Genomic DNA, 23360 nt, shown 5'->3' on the forward strand with positions numbered 1-23360 from the left:
GGAGGATCTGGAGTGGGCCCCAGTAAGCAAGGAGAAGGAGCAATCTCCGACACAAGTAAAGATCTGGTAAGTGTCGGAGTCCCAGATTTGGCTACCACTTTACCCAACAAAATTGATAAGCCAGCAGTAATCACTCTTGATAATGTTTGGACAGCAATAATGACTTTAGAAAAATCTATATCCACCTTGACCAATGTTGTTATAGATGTGAATAGTAGGATGTTGAAAATGGAACAACAGACTGAGTCACAAAAGATACAAATGAAAGATCTAGATCAGAAGGTAGAGCAAATGGGGAAAATACAAAGCGGATTAATACAAGGGGAATTTGCCCAGCAGAAAAAGATGGAAAGAATTGAAAATGAGTTAAGATACTTGAACTTGAGGGTGATTAACTTCCCTTTAATTAGATGCATCTCAACTCATGAACAATTTAAACAATATATGAACAAAGTGTTAAAGATACCAACAGAATATATTCATTTAGGAATATACTTCCTAAATGAGAGAAAATCTAAAGAAAAAGAGGAAGAACAACAAGAGCCTCTTAATGTAACGGAGTTGCTTGAATTATCTAGTGAGGAAACAGTTGAAAGGAGAGGAACAGTTCTGGTTAAATTTATTTTTCCTTCTGATAGAGATATGGTACTGAAATTATTGTTGAGGAACCAGACTGTTAAGTATTACAATCAACAAATCTGGATCTTCCCTGATGTTACTAGAGCAACTCAAAAAAGAAGGAAGGAATTTTTAGCTTTGAAATCTCTGGTGGATCAAGCCGGAGCACAAATGACCATCCGCTATCCAAGTAAATGTGTATTAAAATTGAATAATATAAATGACATCTATTTTGAACCTATAGATTTGAAAAGGTTTCTGGAGGCAAAGAATTTGATTGGGGACATGGTAGCCAATTAAGGGAATAGGGTATTCGCAAAAGTAATAACAGGGTAAAAAGTATTCCAGTTTTGCTTTTATTTAATTATAAATTTCTTGGTGTAAGCTCAAACCAGAATTTTGACTCTTGCCTATTTCATTGTTATAGGATGCCTTAATGAGGGATAATATATGGTTTAAATATTATTGCTTAATTGTTAAATGAAATATTGTTTCCCTAATTTTCTTTTTATAAACAGCTTATTTTGTTATAAGTATTACTGTGAATTAGACATCCGAATTGTATTATGGCAAATGTATTGTCATGCATTATAAAACTAATAAAGTGTAAATTATAAAAAAAATAGAAAAAAAAAAAAAGAACCTAACATTGTGTAACTACAGCAAGGATTGTTTTTCCCTATTTGCATCACTTTGCACTTGTCCACGTTAAACTTCATCTGCTATTTTGAAGCCCAATCTTCCAGTCTCACAAGTTCCTGCAATTCATCACAATCCGCTTAAGATTTAACTACTCTGCATAATTTTGTGTCGCCCGCAAATTTGATCACCTCACTTGTCGTACCCCTTTCCAGATCATTTATAAAGATATTAAAAAGCACCAGTCCAAGTACAGATCCCTGAGGCACTCCACTGTTTATCTTTTTCCAATGTGAAAACTGACCATTTAATCCTACTCTGTTTCCTGTCTTTTAACCAACTTACACGCCACAAAAGGACATCGCCTCCTATCCCATGACTTTTTAGTTTTCTTAGAAGCCTCTCATGCGGGACTTTGTCGAATGCCTTCTGGAAATCCAATTATACCACATCTACCGGTACACCTTTCTCCTCATGTTTAATCTCTCCTTCAAATAAATCTAGGAGATTTGTGAGGCAAGACTTCCCTTGGGTAAATCCATGTTGGCTGTGTCCCATTGAACCAAGTCTATCTAAATGTTTTGCGATTTTATTCTTTATAACAGTTTCCACGATTTTTCCTGGCACTGAAGTCAGGCGCACCGGTCTAAAGTTTTCCGGATCACCCCTGGATCCCTTTTTAAATATAGGGGTTACATTGACCATCTTCCAATCTTCAGGTCCATCAGAAGATTTTAATGATAGGTTACAAATTTTTACTAATAATTCTGAAATTTCATTTTTTAGTTCTTTCAGAACCCTGGAGTGTTTATTACTCCAGGAGATTTATTACTCTTCACTTTGTCAATCAGGCCTATGACATCTTCCAGATTCACCATGATGTGTTTCAGTTGATCAGAATCATCACCCATGAAAACCTTCTCCAGAACAAGTATCTCTCCAACATCCTCTTCAATAACACTGATGCAATGAAATACTTTAATCTTTCCGTGATGGCCTTATCTTCTCTAAGTGCCCTTTAACTTCTTGATCTTCCAATGGTTCAACCGACTTCCTTTGCTGGCTTTCTGCATCGAATATATTTTTTAAAGTTTTTATTGTGAGTTTTTGCCTCTATGGCCAACTTCTTTTCAAATTTTCTCTTGGCCTGCCTTATCAATATCTTATATTTAACTTGCCAATGCTTATGCTTTATCCTATTTTCTTCTGAAGGATCCTTCTTCCAATTTTTGAATGAAGATCTTTTGGCTAAAATAGCCTCTTTCACCTTACCTTAATTGTTTTGCCTTCCTTCCACCTTTCTTAATGCATGGAATACATCTGGTATTCTAGGATAATATTTTTTTTAACAATGACCATGCCTGTTGCACACTTTTTACCTTTGTAGCTGCACTTTTCAGTTTTTTTCTAGCTATTTTTCTCATTTTATCAAGGTTTCCCTTTTGAAATTTTAGTGCTAGCCATGAGTTTACATATTAAGAACATAAGAACATAATTCAAATTTGATCATATTATGATCATTATTGCCAAGCGGCCCTATCACTGTTTCCTCTATCACCAAATCCTGTGCTCCACTGAGAATTAGATCTAACATTGCTCCCTCTTTCATTGGTTCCTGAACCAATTGCTCCATAAAACTGTATTTTATTCCATACAGGAACTTTATCTCTCTAGCATGCCTTGATATTTCACTTACCCAGCCAATATTGGGATAATTGAAGTCTCACATTATTACTGCACTACCAGTTTGGTTAGCTTCCCTAATTTCTCTTAGCATTTCACTGTCCATCTCACCATTTTGGCCAGGTGGATGGTAGTATAATCCTATCACTATTCTCTTCCCCAACACACAAGGGATTTCTACCCATAAAAATTTAATTGTACATTTAGTCTCATGCAGGATCTTTATCCTATTGGTCGCTATGCCATCCCGGACATAAAAGCGCCATTCCACTCCCATAAAGAAGTATCATCCCTTCGTGAGGAAAAAGTGGCTTCAATTAAAACAGATTTTTCTTTACAGCTAGAACAAGTATTTCCCATTTTTGAGTCTGTAACAGACCGTCAGTTGGGTCCTGCAGAATCTGCTAACAGTTTTCGGGAACACACTTCTCAGAGCCAACTACTTGCAGTCAAAATAGTTTTATTTCATGTCTCAGTGTTTACTTAACAATTAACTTTACAGTTTCTCACCTGAGACCCAAGAATCACCTCAGAACAGTACATTAATAATTAGGCTAGCTCAATTTCTTAGAATCATATAGCACTTATTTCCCAACTGTAACTTTTGCAGATTTAAAAGTCCTAGCAACAGCTGCAGTCATCCCTGGGAGTAATCTGCATGGAGTTAACCGAAGGTATGGGAGAAACCTGCATGGAGTGGCAATTACCACCCATAAAAAAAATTTACTGGTCAGACTGGATGAACCATTTGGGTCTTTTTCTGCCAACATTTATGCCATCATTTACTATGTTATTTTTCTGTGTCCAGGTAAGCACTTTCTCTCAGGCTCTTCTCTGTTTCTCTCTGTTCCTGCCTTTTCTATTGCCTGTCTCCTCCCAGTCTGTTTATAAACTGTGAGATAGGCCTCTCTTGATGAGTCAGCAGGTTTCTGTTTGTTTTCAAGTTGGGCCAGTCTAATTCCTCTTAACGTTTTTAAGGTTAGAACCCTTTGTCCATTACAGTCTATGGTCTCTAATGTGGAAATTTGATCAATTATTTCTCCATATGTCTGCAGACAAAAAAAGATACAAACTGAACCACAGTCTAAGTCTCATGGTTCATCTTCCTCAAATGATAGAGCAACTTCCAAAGATCCTCCTATTATCAGACTTACAAGATGGATCACAATCATCATATATGTTTCCCCTCTTCTAGAGTTGACTATGAAGGCAGGGATCCAACTCAATCCTAGCGCTGTCCTGAAAATTTTCAAATTCCAGCATGGATTCTCCAAATGGTATACTTCAAGGGCCCAGAGAGCTGTGCAGCAGTCTCTCTAGGGTGCAGACTCAGTGTTTACACAATTAGACTGGACACTCATATTGGTCGTTGGTAGTCCACCATCAAACACATTTTCTGTTAGTTCTAAAATCCAATTTCAACTTAATCTGTGTATGTGTCCCTTGATATTAGACCCAGCGTTTCCTCTCTTCCAAAGAGATGGAAAAAATAGATTGTCCAGGCTGGAAAGGGATCTATCTCTGTCTCTTCCAAAATATCTATGATCCACTGCTTGACTCCAGAAACTGCACTGCTCTCTGACCTATTCTTCCAGAGTAGAGACATCTGTGAGAGGTCTCTATCTTTCCTGTTTTCATCTCCTATTGTCCTTGAACCTCCAATTTCTCTCTGTTGTTACATTGGATCTTTTGGGCTGAGAAAATCCCCAAAATCCCCTGCTTCCCCCATTCCTCTGTTGGGCAGAAAGAGCAAAAAAAAAGCCTTCCTTCTGAAACAAAAGTCACAAAAACTCCAAAAGTTTAAAACAGAGAAATGCCACCATCCAACCACTAGGTTTGAACCTACAAATGTTTTCTCCTCTTTTCCTAGCCCCACTCCATGCAGGGGCACATTCTACTTCTCAGAACTAGGGGAACCTTATACTCCAAAATCTGTCATACCAATCTGATTGTGATGAATCGACCAGTCTTCCATCAAACTCTTCTCCCCAAACCTCCCAGAAGTTCATCCTCACCTGAGGATATGTCATATCCTGCTTTTATTTAACAAAAAAACAAAACTGAAGAAATTCCATTTACTTTATAAGAGGGAGCATATATACTTGGCGTTCAAAAATATATTCACGACCCAAAACAAGAAGGAGCTCTTCTAGTTCACAGAGTACTACCAGAATTCCAAACGAAAATGCGGCAGATATCCTTGTCTATGCTGGCAACAGCAAAGAAGTTGGGTCTCAAATACCAGGTTCAATCTTGTCCTGTTCATCAAAAGGTGCAACTCCCTCATGAGTTTGTAGTACTGGAACCAGCTCTTACAAAAAAATAAGAAGTCCATTCTAAATCACATTCTAGTACCTCTCTGGGAAGAGATGCCAAGATACTAAATAATGTAATAAAAAGGTTTGTCAGTCAGCTATGTTATTGTCTAGGTGGGAAGTTAATCAATTACATATGGTATAATATATGTATCACTTCTTAGAGAAGCTGCAAGACATGACACAACACCTCTATGCATTGCTAGTGGAAAACACCTAATTCAATCATCTTTTGATGCTTACTACATTTCTTAGAATGTCAGCTCTAGCTGTTGCAGCCAGAAGACAAGCAAAGCTTCATGAAGTAAGGCTTCATGCTTCAGGACTTCATGAAGATGTTCACAAAAAAAAAAACTTGCTGTTACTCTGTGTACGGGGATAATCTCTTTGGAGAAAAAAATAAAACAATGGATCTTTGTAAAGGTCTCTGCTCTACACGCTGTCAGCAGTTACAACTGAGCAGCCATCTACAAGTAGAAAAAGTCAAGCTTAGCACTATAAGACAGTACTATTATTAAAAAAAAGTGGTATCAAACCTACTGTTTTCAGTGGCCTTGACTATAACTGCTGCAGCAACATCAGCAATCCAAACAAGAAGAGCATAACCCAAATCTCCAGCTTTTGATTATAGTATCAAAAAAGCTTCCATATTAAATTTAAATAGCTTTCTAGTGAGGGAAAGTCTCCAGCACTTCAGTCCATTATGGTCTTTGAAAAAAAAAGATACAGAAAATCCTCTTCAACAAACAATCCTCTTTATGGATGGTTAAAGTATTGAATTTTAGAAGTATACAAAGGTTATTTATTTAGAGTTTCTTCTATACCGATAGCCTTTTGCACATCGTATTGGTTTACATACAACTAAAAACTTTTGGGCATGGCCCTTACAAAGAACAATCGAAAGATATGTAACAAAATATATAAAAGAGATATATATGTATTAAGATATATATGTATTAAGAACCAGGACTATATATATGGGTATCTTAGACAGCTACAGTAACAAAAACTATATATTAATGCAAGTGATTATAATACAGGGTATCATGCTGAAGGGCATAACAATGTATACGACAAAAGTTGTGAAGAAATCTTCTTCACAAAGTTGTGAAGAAGTTTCTGCTAAAGCTGATCAGGGCACACTTGACCAAAATAGTATCTATGTCATCCACAGAAAGGCAGAAGGCCTCTGTGGAGTATATCTGTAACATGTTGACCAGGCATTCACTGTATACATTTTCTAGGCACTACAGATTTGATGAGTGATCTTCAGAAGATGCAGTATTTAGGAGGCTGGGGTCCACATCAGTGGTGAGAACGTTAGCTTACCTCTGTCAGTTTACATTATATTAGTTATCCACATTACTCTGTTTATTTTCTTATTTATGTGACACTTTTCAGCACTTTGTGGATTACATTGTTACTGTAGGATTTTCCCTGTCCCCAGAGGGCTCTCAATCTAGATCTGTGAACGACAGTGGAATTTGAACCCCAGTTTCCCTTTTTCGTAGCCCACTGCTCTGTCGTATGTTTTCTATTTAATATTTTTCAGTTTCAAAAGCTATAGAACTATTCATCTAGGAGGAATGTAAAATGGGCTCTTCAACCAGCAGGATAGCTACAGCAGTCTTAAGAGAGCTTTGTCAGTCTCAGCCATACAGTGAGTGGCATTATCTTTATTTCTAAATTAGTGTGGAGACTAGTATAACAGGAATTGATAGAGGTAAGCCAAGAATCCCATCCTCTTTAATGCTCTGGTTATAATTCCATCATGGTTATTAGAGACTTTAAGGAGTGTTCCTGAGTTTGGAGTCAGTAATCACTCTCCAAATAGAGACTAAGGGGATGCAAGAACATGGCTTTAATAAAACAGTCTTTTGTCATATATAACCACATCCTGCCATTAGAGGGTTCCACTACTAAGGACTGGACAAGAAGGTCTCTAAAGAGATTGTGCACTAGAGTTCCATTCCCAATACTGCTTTCATGGAATATGGAAACTGGACCCAGCCCATTAAATGTCCATCCTATGGGAGCTACTCCCTACTGATGAACTTGCATGATCATAAATGAAATAGAATAAACACCCTATGTTCTGTCTCTATCATTACTCTCTCACAGGAGTGAATCTTCTAGTGGGGACAGAGAATGGCCTGATGCTTCTGGATCGCAGTGGGCAGGGGAAGGTGTATAGCCTCATCAACAGGAGGCGCTTCCAACAGATGGATGTCTTGGAGGGGCTGAACCTGCTTATCACTATCTCTGGTAGGTCTTGCAACCTTTAACTGCTAGTCCAGGATTACATTCTTCACTGTCCACCACAGGAGGGAGTGACAGCACTTGACCTGTTTAGGTGGGAATGAGGTAGAGAGTAGGGACAGTCCTGGAAGCAATTAGGAACAATTAGAGGAGAAAAGGTTTGCAGGAAAATATTTCTGATAAGAGCCGGCTGGGAAGGAGTAAGAGAGGCATCCCATGAGAGCTAGGTTTTAAAGATTCAAGAAGGAGGTGTGACAGGAAAATTTACAAGTGCATCTTGATATGTTGCTTGTTAAGATTCTATACTTTGAACTCCAGAAGGAGGCTTTCTTTGGTGCAATGCAAGTATGAAGAAGGGCATTAACAGTAAATTTGAGGGACTGAGAACATCCCCAACATGCCATGGCTTACAAATGAGGTTTATTCCTGTCAAGGTATGCACAAAACAAACCTAATTGGAGAAATTATTCCAAGAGAATCCCCTTGTGAGAGCTGGATGGGAAGGAATCCAGAGAGAGACTTTAGAGAGGGAATGATCCTGGTGAGAACCGAATGGGATAAAGTCACAGGCAATGATTGCTAATGAGAATTGGATAGGAAGGAGTTAGGAGAGGGCAGATGAGAGCAGGACAGAAAAAGTCAGTCAAAAGGCCTCATAGGGAAGAATAAACTCACTTTGATATGTTGCCATACATATCATAACACTATAAACTCCATAAGGAGGCTTTCTTCGGTAACATGCAAGTATTAAGAAGAACACTAGAAATAAATTTAAGAAATTGGGATCATACCCAACGTGCCTTGGTTTAGGAGTGAGGTTAATTTCTGTCATTGTTTGTGTAAAACAGGAAATATAACTAATCAGTTAAAGTGTACTAATACAAAAGTAAATTGGATAAAAAAAAGAATGATATACTTCTTGTTTCAAATTAAACACAATGAGGACCATATTGAGTAAGCCAGGAAAGAGGAAATTTACCTGGCTAACTTAACATGGATCTTCAACAAAATATACCAGCAGTGATTTTTTTTCACCAGACTTATCCTTGGATGCACTAAGTTATGAGGTTTAATCGTGGGAGGGGGCCCACTGTTCTGGGCAGGGGGAGAGGGTCACTGCGATAGGAGGGCCCCTCCTTCGAAAAAAACGTCATGGCTCTATGGCATGTTCTTTTATCTCGTGGCCAAACACCACGAGACAAAAGAACATGCCTAGTGTCCCTCTAACACGATAGCAGCCCCAACTTTCACGGACATCTATCACCTTAAAGGGCTGCCAGAAAATTCTTTAAAAAAGGTGTGTAGCAAAAAAAAAAAAAAAGGGAGCTTGAGCGGGGATTAGGACTGACCCTTGTCTTAACCGGGAGCCATCAATTGAGGTGGCCCTAATTCCCCCAATGTAAATAAATAAATAAATAGTGCATGTTGCCATATGGCTATGCCCCCCCCCCCCAAATCCAACATTAATAAGTAGGGTCCAAGCCCCGACCCCCCCCCCAAGTCCAACATTTAAGTAGCCCCCCACCCCTTCCCCGCAGAGGTGTCACAAAATGAAATAGAGTGCCAGGCCCTTGACACCATCCCCCCAAAATGTAATAAATAAAAGGGTCACAGGCCCCAGCCCCTCCTGGCACGCACCCACCCTCGACCCCCATCCTGCTACGCCTGAACTTTAAAATCCATTTGCAGGTCCTGTGTCGGGGCTGGGGCGTACCCTTGCACCTGGCCTGGTTGGCCCTATTTTTTAAAAATGGCGCTGACCAGGCTGGATGAAAGGGTGTGCCCTGGCCACAAAACAAGACCCACAATTTTATTTTAAGATTCAGTGGTGTAGGGATGGGGAGGGGGAGGGTGCCTGAAGGGGGTGCAGGGCCAAGGATCCTCTTTTTTGTTGTTTTTGACCTTTTGGGGGGGGTTGGGGGCCCGGGAATTTATTTCATTTTGTGATACTTTTGGGGGTGTGGAGGAAGAGGGCTTCAGTGTTGGTCTTTGGGGGGGTGGGGGCGGGCTCCCGACCCTACTTATTAATGTTGTACTTTGGAGAGGGAGAGTGGTCCGGGGCCATTGCCACATGGCAATGTGCAATATCTTTTTTTTAACTTTGTGTAAGTCGGGGCTGCCTCGAGTGGCAGCCCCATATTGAGTCAGGGGTCAGTCATGACCCCCTGCTTAACCTCCCTGTTTGGCCACACAACTTTTTATTTTGTCTAGTGAGCCAGTAAGTGTAATGTGGCAACCTCAGTAAAGGTGTCGGGGTCCTGGGATTCTAGAGTTATATTTACCACATTTCAAAGAGGTAAGTGGTGGTGTTTAATCAAAGCTGACCACTTTTTTGGTCAGATGCAATAAAATATTAGCACTACATTGACTATAAATGACATTCTTTGCATGCATTTGCATTATTCATACATGCAAATCTTATGCAAAGAAGGCCATTGTAGTAGGGGAGGGTATTAGGATGGGAATATGCAAAATATTGTGCAATATCGCCACAATAGTGCTCTATCATGTGATATACACTGTTTAATATACGTTAGAGTACTATCACGGTTTAATGCATCTCCTAGTTACTTTGCTAAGTTTATATGGCTAGTGCTGAATATTCGCAATAACTAGATTTTTTTTTTTTATCATGCTTCCAAAATACCCCTTGCCCTACCTCTTGTTAGCCATTTAATGACCTAACCCTGCTAAAAATGTTATCTACTGTGAGGCAGGAAATTTAGAACTCGGGGTTTTTGGATATTCAAACTCTTTGAATATCAACCTCAATATATAAGAAACATCAAAAAACTTTTATTAACTATACTAGCTGTACCCAGCCATGCGTTGCTGTGGCTCAGTCTGGTTAAATGGAAAAGAAAGAAAAGAGCGCACATTTCTAATATGTTTAATTTCACAATGCTTGTGGGTATACAATATTTTTTGTTGTTCCATTGTCTGTGCAGATATAGAGATTGTCTGGTTTGCCTATTCTAGAAAACGCAACATATAATTGTCCATGTGAGAAGCAATCCGTGTCTAGATGTAAACTGCATAATTCTAGAAATGAAAAAGAATGAAAAAAGAAAAAACATAAACTATACTCACTAAGGGGTGGATTTTAAAAGGCGCGCGAATAGCCTACTTTTGTTTGCGCTCCAGGCGCAAACAAAAGTACGCTGGATTTTAGTAGATACGCGCGGAGCCGCGCGTATCCACTAAAATCCTGGATCGGCGCGCGCAAGGCTATGAATTTTGTATAGCCGGCGCGCGCCGAGCCGCGCAGCCTACCCCGTTCCCTCCAAGGCCGCTCCGAAATCGGAGCGGCCTCGGAGGGAACTTTCCTTTGCCCTCCCCTCACCTTCCCCTCCCTTCCCCTACCTAACCCACCCGCCCGGCCCTGTCTAAACCCCCCCCTTACCTTTGTCGGGGGATTTACGCCTCCCGGAGGGAGGCGTAAATCCCCGCGCACCAGCGGGCCTCCTGCGCGCCGGGCCGCGACCTGGGGGCGGTTACGGAGGGCGCGGCCACGCCCCCGGGCCGTAGCCACGCCCCCGTACCCGCCCCCAAAACGCTGCCGACACGCCCCCGAAACGCCGCGACGACCGGGCCCGCCCCCGACACGCCCCCCTCCGAGAACCCCGGGACTTACGCGAGTCCCGGGGCTCTGCGCGCGCCGGGAGGCCTATGTAAAATAGGCTTCCCGGCGCGCAGGGCCCTGCTCGCGTAAATCCGCCCGGTTTTGGGCGGATTTACGCGAGCAGGGCTCTGAAAATCCGCCCCTAAATGAACAGTATGGTAAACGACACAGCTCAATTCTAATGCAATGTCACACGAAATAATTACATCCAAATGAAAATAAATCGAAATCTATGAAAATTCAATTTAACAATGCAATCGGAAACATTGAAATGGAATCGTAAAATATTTAGTCCAAGCCGTTAAGCCCGTTAAAACGGGCGAGTTTTTAGTCCCCTCTCCTCTTACGTCTTTGCTCTGCTCCGCTCCCCCCCCCCCCATCACCACGAAGGGCCAGAGGTGGCGGCGGTGGTGGGAGCTGCAGTGGTGGCCGAGGGGGATCTCGCGAAGCGTAATGGTCCTGCCATTCCAACTCCCTCCCCCCTTCCCCAGTGGCGGAGGGACAGGCTCAGACCCCTTTCACTCTATCCTTACAGGCCCCAACTCCTTTGTTCTCCCATTCCCCTCTACACTGAACCCCTTCCACTGTAACCTATAAGTGGAGAGCTGGGGGGGGGGGGTGGTAGAGAATCTCTCTCTCATACAGCCCCCTACATAGGCTTCCTCTCTCTCTCTCTCTTGCACATACACTCTCCCTCTGTCCCTCACACACGCATGCCCAATCCCTCTCACACACATACACAATCCCTCACGTAGTCTCCCTCTCTCTCTGGCACTCACACTCGCCTTCAGCGCATATTACCACACTTCTCTCTCACACAGTTAAAACGGGCGGGATTTTTGTCCCCTCCCCACCTAAGTCTTTGCTCTGCACTCGCAAGAGCTTGCAAAGTTCTCATACCAGTTGTGTCTGGGAGAGTGAGGAAAACACTCCGTCCCCCCCTCGCAAAAGGCAGGTGGCAGGCACTTCAACAGATTTGGGAAACGTTGCCTAGCTTACTTTGCTCTTTCAGGGAGACCTGTGCCTTTAAGCAATCTGATCAGGGGCTTGAGAGAGAGGAGGGAGCAGGGCTCTGGCTTTCACTTTCATCACGGTGCTTTGCTGGGAGTGGGGGTGGAGCAATGTCCATGTAAACTCTTCCCATGGCGGCTGAGACCCACGGGCGGGTTGACAGCACTGCCTTCCCCCTCCCCCTCCCCCCCCCCCCCCCCAGTTACGGGATATTTACTTGGCTTCTCCTTATCTGCGGGACTCAGGTGGTGGGGGGGAGGGCGAGCTGTTCTCTGTTCAGTTGTTTGCGCTTTGGCTGTTGCAGGCTGCAGCTGCTTGTGATCTCTTCACAGCCGCTTTCTACTGCATTTGCTCTGCTCCGGCTGTCCCAACTCCCTCCCCCCCCTTCCCCGGCGGTGGACGGACTGGCTCGGCGACTCTTCTACCCTTTCCTCCTCCTGTGTGTAACTGTCCGGCAGTCCCTACTCCCTCCCCCCTTCGCCAGTGGGGGAGGAACGGGCTGAGCCATTTCTCGGAGTGGCGACTCGTCTGCTCTTTCCTCCTCCCCTCTGTGCCACCCAGCACGTAGTGCAGAGCTCAATGGTCCGCACATGCGCGGTAGAGCTGCTCTGTACTGCACATTTGTGGGCCGTCGGTCAGAGCCCATTTATATTGTAGATAGCGTGTGTTGCTTGTACGTCCAACAGATGGCGCTCTTTTTCCAAAAAAGCATGTTTTTACCTGTCACAGGTGTGACTATATAACATAGGTATATAAAAACACGTGCGTATACGAATGCAACGTTGTCTCAAAATTTCAAAGCAATCGGTGAAGAACTTTTAGAGATTTAAGATTTTGAACAAACGAACATTTACATTTGTATTTATAAAAGATATATTAACTTGATGACATACTAACATATATATTTCTATACATACATAGCATATTATTAAGATCGGAAAAGGTATATACACAAATACATAAGACAACAAAGAGACAAGGCACAAAAACACAGTGTGGAATCTAACAACACCTAACCCCACTGAAAAAATAGAAATTAATAAATGTATCCACATTTATAAGTGAAATACAACACAAATTCGTTGGTAATAAAGCACAATTTATACTGGAAGCATCTTTAGGAGGCATCACAATTGTAAAATACATCAGTAATATCTAGGGATGTGTGAAGAAAAAATGTCTTTTCATTTCATTAGTTCATTTTGTATGCCTTTATACAAAATGAATTGATCATTCCAAAGAAAAGCATGTTTTCATTTATTTGAATTAGTCATTCATTCATTTCCCATTAAAGTCAATGGAGGAAGCTATGTATCCTATTTTGGGTTCTAAAATTAGGGTTTTCTATTCGGTTCTAATAAAACTAGTAGGTAGGCTTTATCAAAAGAGAAAAGAGCTCTCCAAGACTGTTAGTGGCTTGAAGAGCACAAGATATCATGACAGGGAAAAGTAGACCAAACAGAGGTAGCAACACCCTAAGACACTGTGAGAGGAGCAAAGCAGCCCTAAGAGTGGCAAGAAAATCCCAAAGCTCCAAAGAGAGGGAAAGGACATCAACAATAGTAGCATGAAGATGTCAGTGTGCAAAAAGGAGATCAAAGCACACCAATAACGGCATGAACAGTCCAAGTCATCATGAGAGAGAGAAAGCAGCACCCTAAGGCTCTATAAGGCTCTAAAAGAGAGTCAAAACAACAACAAATTGGTATAAACAACCCAAAGTACCATGAGAGGGGCAAAGCAGCCAACCATATTGGCAAGAACATTGTAAGGCATTGTACATTGAGCAGATGTTTTTTTTTTTTTTTTTAATTTATACATTTCAATATTATACATAGTAATTATATTTAGATACAGTAATGACTGCATTAAGTATTACAATATTATTAACCATTACTAATGTATCTACCTTAAGATTATAATAGTAATCTACTAGAGGTTAATAAACACATCTAGCGGTTCAAGGAAAACAATGAGATTAACTCACTATACAAATGAAAAAGAATAAATTAGCACTTTCTATCCATTTATGCCTCTAACCCAGGGCAGAGGCTTCTTAGGCCTGTGAATCCAAATAAACTCTCAGTTGTGAAGTATCATAAAAGATGTATTTCTGATTTTGATATATTATTTCGCATTTACATGGGAATCTGATTAACATTTTTCCTCCCTTAGTTTCTACTTCATTTTTCATCGCTAGAAACTGTTTTCTCCTTAAATGAGTGACAAGATAGAACAGGATAAATCCAAACCGGTGCCCCGTGGAACTTCTCTAATCTCTTCCTCATATAAATGCGAAAAACGGCATCCCTGTCTGTTACAAAAACAAAAGTTACATGTAAAGTAGCTCTATTTTCAATTTTTGTATCCACTGATGCTTCAGTAATATCAGATATATTTAGTTGTGCCTCTTCAGGTTTATTCTCTGCATTTGCACTTTTTCCCTTTGTTTCTACATAATAAATCTTAGCTATGGGAGGAATAGATTTTAAAGGCATTTGCAGAATAGAACCAAGATATTCTTTAAACATTTCTAGGGGCACAATCAAGTGGTGCCTAGGAAAGTTCAAGATTCTCAGATTTAAATATTTCAGTGAGTTTTCAATGGCTTCCAGTCTTTTATCATATAAAATCTCCATTTTAGTAAACTTTTGGGAGCCTCTTTGCAAGCCATTTATTCTCATATCCATTTCCTGTTGTTGTGTTTCCATTTTCAACACCGCAGTTTCTATTTTATTGAAGCGTTGATTAGCTGTAGCTGTAATATTAGTTAAGTTCACAATAGCAGCTTCCAAGGATTTTATCGCAGACCATAAAGAGGTCATAGTTATTTCTTCAGATTTTATAAACTGATTTTGTTCATTAGATCCACCTTGGCCTCCTACTGCCTGGGTTCCTTCTTCATCCAATACACTAATAGAATCATTAATAGAATAGTCAGAAGAATTTAACTGTGGTGGAGGAGGAGTCTTAGGGGCACCGGGGGTCAAAGATGCCTCGGCCATAGGATCTGGCACGCGCTCTGTGACATTTTCCTCAGTGGCCTTCTCCACCAGTTCAATTAAAGGTGCTGGTGAGAAGAAGGTTGGAATTTGTGATTGAATAGGCACAGGATTTGGAGAGGAAGTTATTACCTCTCTAATCCTGGCCTTTCTTTTCGTGTGAGGCATTATCTCAAGGACTAGATTGTCACAAATTCAATCGCTACTTCTTCACTTATCCTAGTTTAATTATTTTCACCTCTAGCTTGGAGGAGATAAACGAAAGAGAATACTTTTGTACTCACAGTTCGTGGTTTGAAATGAATCTTAGGATATAACTTAAGTAGTAAAATGCCTGAAATCCTCCAGCAAAGCCGCGCATCCCCCTTTGGAGTGCGCAGCTTCGGCGACACGCCGGTGGCGTCGATGCGCCGCAGGGGACTGGCCTTTATGCTCGGGCCAGTCTCCCTTGGATGACGTCAGCGCGCCGCACGGGAATTTCAAGTCTCTCGGAGGGAGGCCAGGCAATCCTCACCCTCCTCGTCGAAACACGCAACAAGTTCAGGCAAATCTTAGCAAGAGGGGCCATACAAATCTCACCCACTCCTTCTTCCAGGCAATGGCACATTCGTTCTCCTCATGAGCAGATGTTTTAATGTTTGGAAGCCTTTGGGATGTCCCTGCAGGCTGCCACACTCACCCCCAATGCCTTGAAACGCTAGGCCTTCTCTCCTCGGTGAGACCTCATTGGACTTCTTGGGCACGGCAGGATGCCACCAGGACTGCTGCCTCAGCCCTTCCTCCTAGGAGTGTGTGTGCCTGACATCACCGGATTTAAAAGGTCCATGGCGGGGAAAAAGCTGTGGCACCCTTGGATGACATGACTGAAGCTACCATATTAAGGAGCCCCTGAGAAGCCCCTACTTTGCCTAAGCAGCGGGTCTCCTGCATCCTGTGCAGTACATGTTTATTCCCTGCATTCCTAGTTTTTGCTTCTTCATCCAGCCTTGTCTTGCTTTTCCTTCCAGTGCAACTCATCCAGCCTTGCCTTGCCTTGGCTTCCAGTTCAGCCTCATCCAGCCTTGCTTTTTCTTCTAACTCAGTCCACCCAACCTGTCTTCCTTGTTGTCTCCATCAGTATCTCTTTTGTCTGTCCATGTCCACCCTTGGCCTGTTGTTCTGGATCTTCATCTCTTGCATGAACCTTCATCCCTTGCACGAACTATGATTGCCTGACGCATGGACCTGACCTCTCGCCTGAACCCAACTATGATTGCCTGCCATCTGGTCCTGACCCCTCGCCTTGACCCGACTATCCTTGCTTGCTGCCTGCCTCGACATTGGATCTGCTCTGACTTCCGTAATCCTGCTGTACACTCTGTCTGTCTGGACTCTAACTACCACCCTTGCCCTAGGTGCCTGCCTATATCCTTCCAGCTGCCAGAATCCAAGGGCTCGACCTGCAGAGGAGGCAGCTCCAGATTGTCCTGATACAGGGCGCGTTCATCAGCTGCCAGCATAGGCCTCAGGGGCTCGCCCTCGAGCTGTGTCAAATACGCCACAGCTCTAAGGGCTCACATACCCCATAATGCATCACAAGAAGCCAGAGGAAACACTGAAAGAGGTCTGTAGTAGTCATGACATAGATTCCATATGGCATCAATGGTTGGGTGATGAGTGCTGGAGATGGGCTGCGTTAAGTAGGGGAAAAGTGCTGGGGGAGGAATTTTTTACCTGTATTTTGATGGGCAATTTCAGATGACTTGACCTCTGCAAACTCTTATGATTTGTCATAAACAGCTTGAGAGAATTTTGCTCAAGTTTTTTTCCTGCTGTGTAATACTCATACAGGACTTCAATGGCATACTTATCTTTCTTGTTCTACTTTTTTTTAAATTAGGTAACCTACATACACCACTTCTTCACTTCCAATTTGGTTGGAAAGTTTAGAAATGGTTTAAAGCTTTTCGAATTGTAGGTTTCTGTCTAATCTTTATTTTTAAATACTTTCTCTCTTTCTTTTTTTTAAATTTTTAATTTATGTATTTTCCATTATTACAAGACAAACATCATTGAAAACAGATGTTAGTAATACACAAAGAAAACAAAAATTCAGAAATTAAATCAATTAATATATCTAGTATTCAGTTTTGAAAAATATTAAACGTAATATCCCAGATAGATAGATGAAATAGAGCGATATTAGAGGACAATCGAGGGGAACAACTTCCCCCCCTATTAAACAATTGAAATCAATGAGTATACAACTGGTTTAAACTTCTAAATTGCCTCTGATTCTTCTGCTACAGGTACTTGGGTGTTGGAATCAAGAAAAGCCCGAAGCTGTGATATTTCATAAAATAAATATTTCTGATCTTGAAAACTACTTCACATTTGCAGGGAACTTTTAATAACATTTTACCTCCCTTTAATTTCACCTCTGATCTTAAACCAAGGAATTTTTTTCTTCTTTCCTGAGTCGACTTTGAAAAGTCAGGATAGATCCAAATTCTATCCCCATGAAATGGGACCAAGCGGTTTTGCATGAATAGTCGAAACACTGCTTCTCTGTCTGAGGCAAAAGAAAGGAAACATGTAAAACAGATCTATTTGTTATAATAGTATCTGGGGTAGATTCAATTACTCCTGTTAAATTCAAGGGATCAGAATTCTCCTGGTTTGCTACCTTCTAAAGCATTGCTTTTAACAGGTACATAATACATTTTTGAGATGGTAGGCATTGCTTGTTGTGGCTTTTTTAAAATGTGTAATACATACTCCTTAAACATGTCCTTAATACATACATACATACTCCTTAAACATATGGAGATTTTAGATCATGCTTTGGAAAATTTAATATTCTAAGATTCAGATATTTTAGCAAATTTTCTATTGCTTCAATCTTCTTATCATATAATATCTCAACCCTTGTAAATCTTTGCTGGCAGTTTTCCATTTTTCCCATTCTCTTTTCCAAATGCTCCAGTTTAACTTCAGATTTGACAATTGAAGCTTTGATATTATTAAAGCGTTGGTTAGAATCCATAGTCAATTTTGTTAGATTTATTATTACCGCCTCTAAAGATTTTATGGCTAACCAAAGAGAGTCCATTGTAATCTCTGCTGGCTTGTCCAAATGTAAAAAGGGGCTCTCTGAATATCTTGACTCCAACTCTCCCACAGTAGCAGGGACTCTTCCTCCCTTCTCCTCTATTTCTGTTTGTAATTTAAGAAAATTATCAGAAATTTGATGAGGCAGAGGGGGAGTACTTGGGGCTTCGGGGCTCAAAGATATTTCGGCCATTAAGGCTGGTTCTCGCTCAATACCAGCACCTACAGCAGCCAACTCCTCCGGTTTTGAACCAGTTGGCGTAAAAAAAGCAGGGATCTGAGGCTGGGAAGGCTCTGGTAACAGGGATGATGTGACCATCTCCCTAAGTTTTGCCTTCCTTTTAGTATGAGACATCTTATTGTTTGTAATTGAATAACAGAGAAAAGCCAACGGAGTTGCTCTTTTTCACCTCCTTCACTCAATCCAGAAACACTACCTTCCTGAGTGGAGGCTTCAGGTAGAGAGTAAGACATTAATAAAAAAAATAATTACTCACTTTTCTATAGTACTGAATCCTTTTCCATATTTCCCAATTGAGAAGAAATACAACAAAGCCGCGCCCCCTTTGGTGACGCGCCGGCGACAGCTGCACGCCACAGGGGGTCCAATATGTGTTCTTCCTGAAAGTCCCACCCTGATGACGTCAGCATCACGAAAATCCTTGCTGTAGCCTCGTTAAGGGCCGGGATAGTCTTCTCACCCAAGAGTCACAGCTGAAGCAGGTAATTCTTTGTAAACCAGCACTTCCTCTCTCCTCCACCTCTATTGAAGCGCCGCAGGGGTTCCGATAATTGTTCTTCCTGAAAGACCACCCTAATGACGTCAGCGCCGCAGGGGTTCCGATAATTGTTCTTCCTGAAAGTCCCACCTGATGACATCAGCGTCGCAAAAATCCTTGTTGTAGCCTCGTTAAGGGATAGTCTCCTCACCCAAGAGTCACAGCTGAAGCAGGTAATTCTTTTTAAACCAGCGCTTCCTCTCTCCTCCACCTCTCTACTTCTCTCTTTCTATATAAATTTCCACATATGTCTTTTTGATTTGTGTTGTGTTTTGGAGTGAAATTCTTTTTTCTCCTAGGACAAGCAGGATGGTAGTTCTCACACATGGGTAATATCATCAGATGGAGCCCAGCTACTATCCACATGTCCATGTGGGTCCCTCTCCAGTCTCTTCTTTTCTGTGGAGCTGTCATCTCATGGTTGTGAAGCTCATGCTCTTTTTCTGTTTGGAAAGCTTTTCACTAGTAGATTCATTGACTTTCCAGCTCCAGATACAGAGTAAGTTTTTCTCCTTCTGTGTAGTTGATTCCCGGTGGTGTTTTCCTCGGTTCCCGCTGGTCATTGACCATTCGCCGTGCCTTTTGGTTATAGCATCGGGTTTTCGTCGGTGCCCCATGTGCTCTCGGACCATGTCTCTCATGGATCCGCACGATGTGTGTATCCTCTGCCTGGAGGCATTGCATGATGTTCGGGGGTGACATTTTTGCAACCAGATGACCCCCAAGGGCAGGCGGGCCCATCTGCATAAAATGGAGAAACTCTTCGGTTCAAAGAAGTCAGAACCCTCAACTCCAGCATCAGGGACATCGACGCCAAAAGGCCAAGGGAAACCAATGGATACCGAGCCTTCGCTGTTCCACCGGGGGCCCTCAGTGGAAAGAAGTTCCGGAGATCAGCTGTTATTTGTGTCTTCATGCTCCAGCACATCGGGATCAACTCCTTTTTCCTTGGCTCTGGGGAAAGATCGAGCCAAGCACCTTGGGAAACCCAGGAAACATCGCCATCGATCTCCGTCTACACACAGTACTGGACGTAGGTCGGCACTGTTGCCTGCTGTGATGCCCCCAAAGCAACCCCGTGGAGAGGAGGCTCCACCCTCCATTGAACCCAAGAGTCCCAGGCGTTCCCTGGGACTCCCGAGGGACTGATACTGGTGCCATGCACTGATCCCCCTCAGGGCTCTGAGGGGGATCTGGTGAATCCTCCTCCATCCATCCATCCATCCTATCATCTGTGGATTTCCAGGAGGAGTTGGAATGTAGGGTGCAACTGGCGGTTGTCCGAGCCCTGCACCGGTGCTGGAGCCTGCGCCCTCGATGTTGGCACCACTGCTAGAGCGCCTCAATGTTCTTCTTGGAGTCCTCCCCACGCAGCCGGTGCCGGTGCCTGGGGGTTCTTTGATACCCTGGCAGCCACTGTTGCCTCCTCCATCCGATGCGAACCCTGTTGAGGGTTCCTCCAAGGAGGAAGGCCTGTCACAGCTAGCAGCACCATAGAGGCCCTTGGTACCGAGGCCATCGTTGCCCGGTCCAGTCTGAAGTCCTTCAGGGGCCTTAGTGCCTGTGGTGCCCTTAGTGCCCAAACCGAGGGGCATGGGCAGGAGACCTCCACTGATGTCTCTGGGTGATGTTAGTGAGGAAGATGCCCCCTATGACCCGTGGGGGGGGATGATACCTTCGTGGGGGGGATGATACCTTCCCTGAGACCCATCTCTTCTGGAGGAGTGGTGTCTGTCTCCGCCCGAGGACCTGAACTTTGCAGGGTTAGGACCGGGCCATGGCAGAAACTATTCCATTTCAGTTTCTGATGGAAGAGGATGTCAAGCATAAGATGCTGTTCCTATCCATGACAACCTCGGGGATTACTCCTTAGGAATTTGGGAGCAATCCCATCTCTGTGCCTCCAGTGAATCAGAAGGCTGCTTTTTATTTAGTACAGAATGCACTGGGTTTGAGAAGCATCAACTCCCTCATCAGTCTGAAATAGTGGCATCTGCCCTCAAAAAGGCCAAGCATTCCCACACCCATACCTCTGCCCCTCCAGGTTGGGAGCATAGGGCAGTGGATGTGCTGGGTAGGAAAGTGTTTCAGGGCACCATGTTGATCGCTTGTATTGCCTCCTTCCAGCTGTACATGATGCAATACTCTAGGAACCTCTGGAAACAGGTCCAGGAGTTATTCGAGTGCCTGCCCCAACAGCAGCAGGATACTTTGTTGGCAGTAGTGCAGTAGGGCCTGGAATGTGGCAAATACAAGGTGTGCTTCACCTACAACATGTTTGAAATGGCAGCTAGGGTGGCAACAGTGGGCACTAGTGGCCGCAGGATGGCCTGGCTCTGAGCTTCTCTTCTCCAGCTGGAGGTCCAGGAGAAGCTCGCAGTTCTGCCGTGTACTGGCGAGAATCTCTTTGGTGATAAGATGCTGTGGCTCAGTTGAAGGATCACCATGAGACCCTTCAGCATCTCTCTGCCAATACATCGGACCCGCCATCCTCTGCCAGGAAATCCTCGTGGCAGGGCCTGAGGAGGTCCTTTTATCACCAGAGGAAGTATTGTCCTCCGCTTCTTATGCCCGTTCTCAGCATGTAGGCTCTAGTAACCACCCCAGACAGCAGTGGTGCCATAGCCGAGCCCCGCTACAGGGTTTTGACTGGCTGTGGGGAGCATAAACCAATCGGCCATACCCTTGACGCCGGGCCCTCCGGTCAGAGGCCAGCTCCAGTTCTTCGTGGACTGCTGTCCCAGTGTCACCTCGGACTGGTGGGTCCTGTCCATCGTTTGTCGAGGGTATCGGATGAACTTCTTGGGTGTCCCCTCGGACTCTTCCCCCGTGCCCCTCTTAGGGTCAATCCTCACATCAGGAAATACTTTTGACAGCGTTCTCCACCCTCATAATGGCCAGAGCAGTCAAACCCATTCCGTTGTGGCAGCAAGAGCAGGGGTTCTACTCTCGCTATCTCCTGATTCCAAAGAGAACAGAGGGCACTGTCCAATTTTGGACCTGAGAGACTTGAACAAGTCCTAAGAAGAGAAGTTCAACATGGTCTCTCTGGGTACCCTGATTCCCCTCCTGCAAAGAGGGGACTGGCTTTGCTCCCTCGATCTGAAAGATGCATATGCCCACATCGAGAACTTCCCTGATTACAGGAAGTATCTTCGGTTTGTTGTGGGCGAGAGACATTTCCAGTACAGGGTGTTGCCGTTCGGCCTCTCCTTGGCCACATATGTCTTCACCAAGTGTCTGGCAGAAGTGGATGCACACCTCCGTCGTCAGGGGGTGCAGGTGTTCCCCTACTTGGACGATTGGCTGGTCAAGAGTGCCACCCAGGAAGGAGATCTTCGGCCCCTGGACTTGACCGTTCGGGTGTTGGAGTCCCTTGGGTTTTTCATCAACTATCGAAAGTCCCATCTTACTTCGTCACCTCAGTTGAGCTTTATCGGCACCCGGCTGGACATGGCCCAGATCAGAGAGTATCTTCTGGCGTCCCTTGCGGGAGTGGTTCACCGGAGCTGGAAGGTCTAGGCTAACTACATACTCTGACTTCTGGGTCACATGGCTGCGTCCGTTCATGTTACTCCCTTGGCTCGCTTATATATGCGCAGAGCACAATGGACATTGTGGTCCCAGTGGCAGCAGGCCACCCAGGACCTCCACGTATGCATCTGTGCTACTCTGACATTCCGGACCTCCTTGATGTGGTGGGAAAGCCTGCCCAATTTGAAACAGGGAGTTCTGTTTCAGTCCCCCTCCTACTCAAGTTGTGCTTACCATGGATGCGTCCTCTGGAATATCTTTCAGCTGTAGTACCCAACTCTTCCTACCTATGGCCCATTGTTCAGGTTCAGGCTGTCTCCCTCTGTTACCAACAGCACCAGTATTGTGCCCATTAGCACCTAATTGGGTGCATGTAGGTTGGTCTTGTTTGGGAACAGCCTGTAGCTAGGGATTCACCCATATATGAGGACTACCATCCTGCTTGTCCTAGGAGAAAGCAGAGTTGCTTACCTGTGACAGGTGTTCTCCTAGGACAGCAGGATGCTAGTTCTCATGAATCCCGCCCACCACCCCACAGAGTTGGGTTTCTCCTATGTTTGTTATTTTATTTTTTTCATAATTCTGTGTTACAAGACTGGAGAGGGACCCTGCATGGACGCGTGGATAGTGGCATGCTGGGCATGCTCAGTGTGCCAGCCAGGTTTTCTGTTCTGGGCTCCATCTGATGATGTCACCCATGTGTGGGGACTAACATCCTGCTGTTGTAGGAGAACACCTGTTACAGGTAAGCAACTCTGCTTTCTTTGTTTACTTCATATTTTGTTCATGGGTTTTTTCTATAGTATTA

General features: G+C 43.5%; 1 protein-coding gene across 1 annotated transcript in view; it reads left to right on the forward strand.

Annotated features, from left to right (window-relative positions):
* The window catches only part of LOC115078196 (misshapen-like kinase 1), a 1532819-nt gene that overhangs the window by 1370453 nt on the left and 139006 nt on the right, over positions 1-23360 (forward strand). Inside the window, 1 exon segment of the mRNA XM_029580940.1 lies at positions 7377-7520. Within this exon segment, the coding sequence (XP_029436800.1) occupies positions 7377-7520 (144 nt within the window).

Source organism: Rhinatrema bivittatum, chromosome 16, assembly GCF_901001135.1.
Source record: "Rhinatrema bivittatum chromosome 16, aRhiBiv1.1, whole genome shotgun sequence".
NCBI lineage: Eukaryota > Metazoa > Chordata > Amphibia > Gymnophiona > Rhinatrematidae > Rhinatrema > Rhinatrema bivittatum.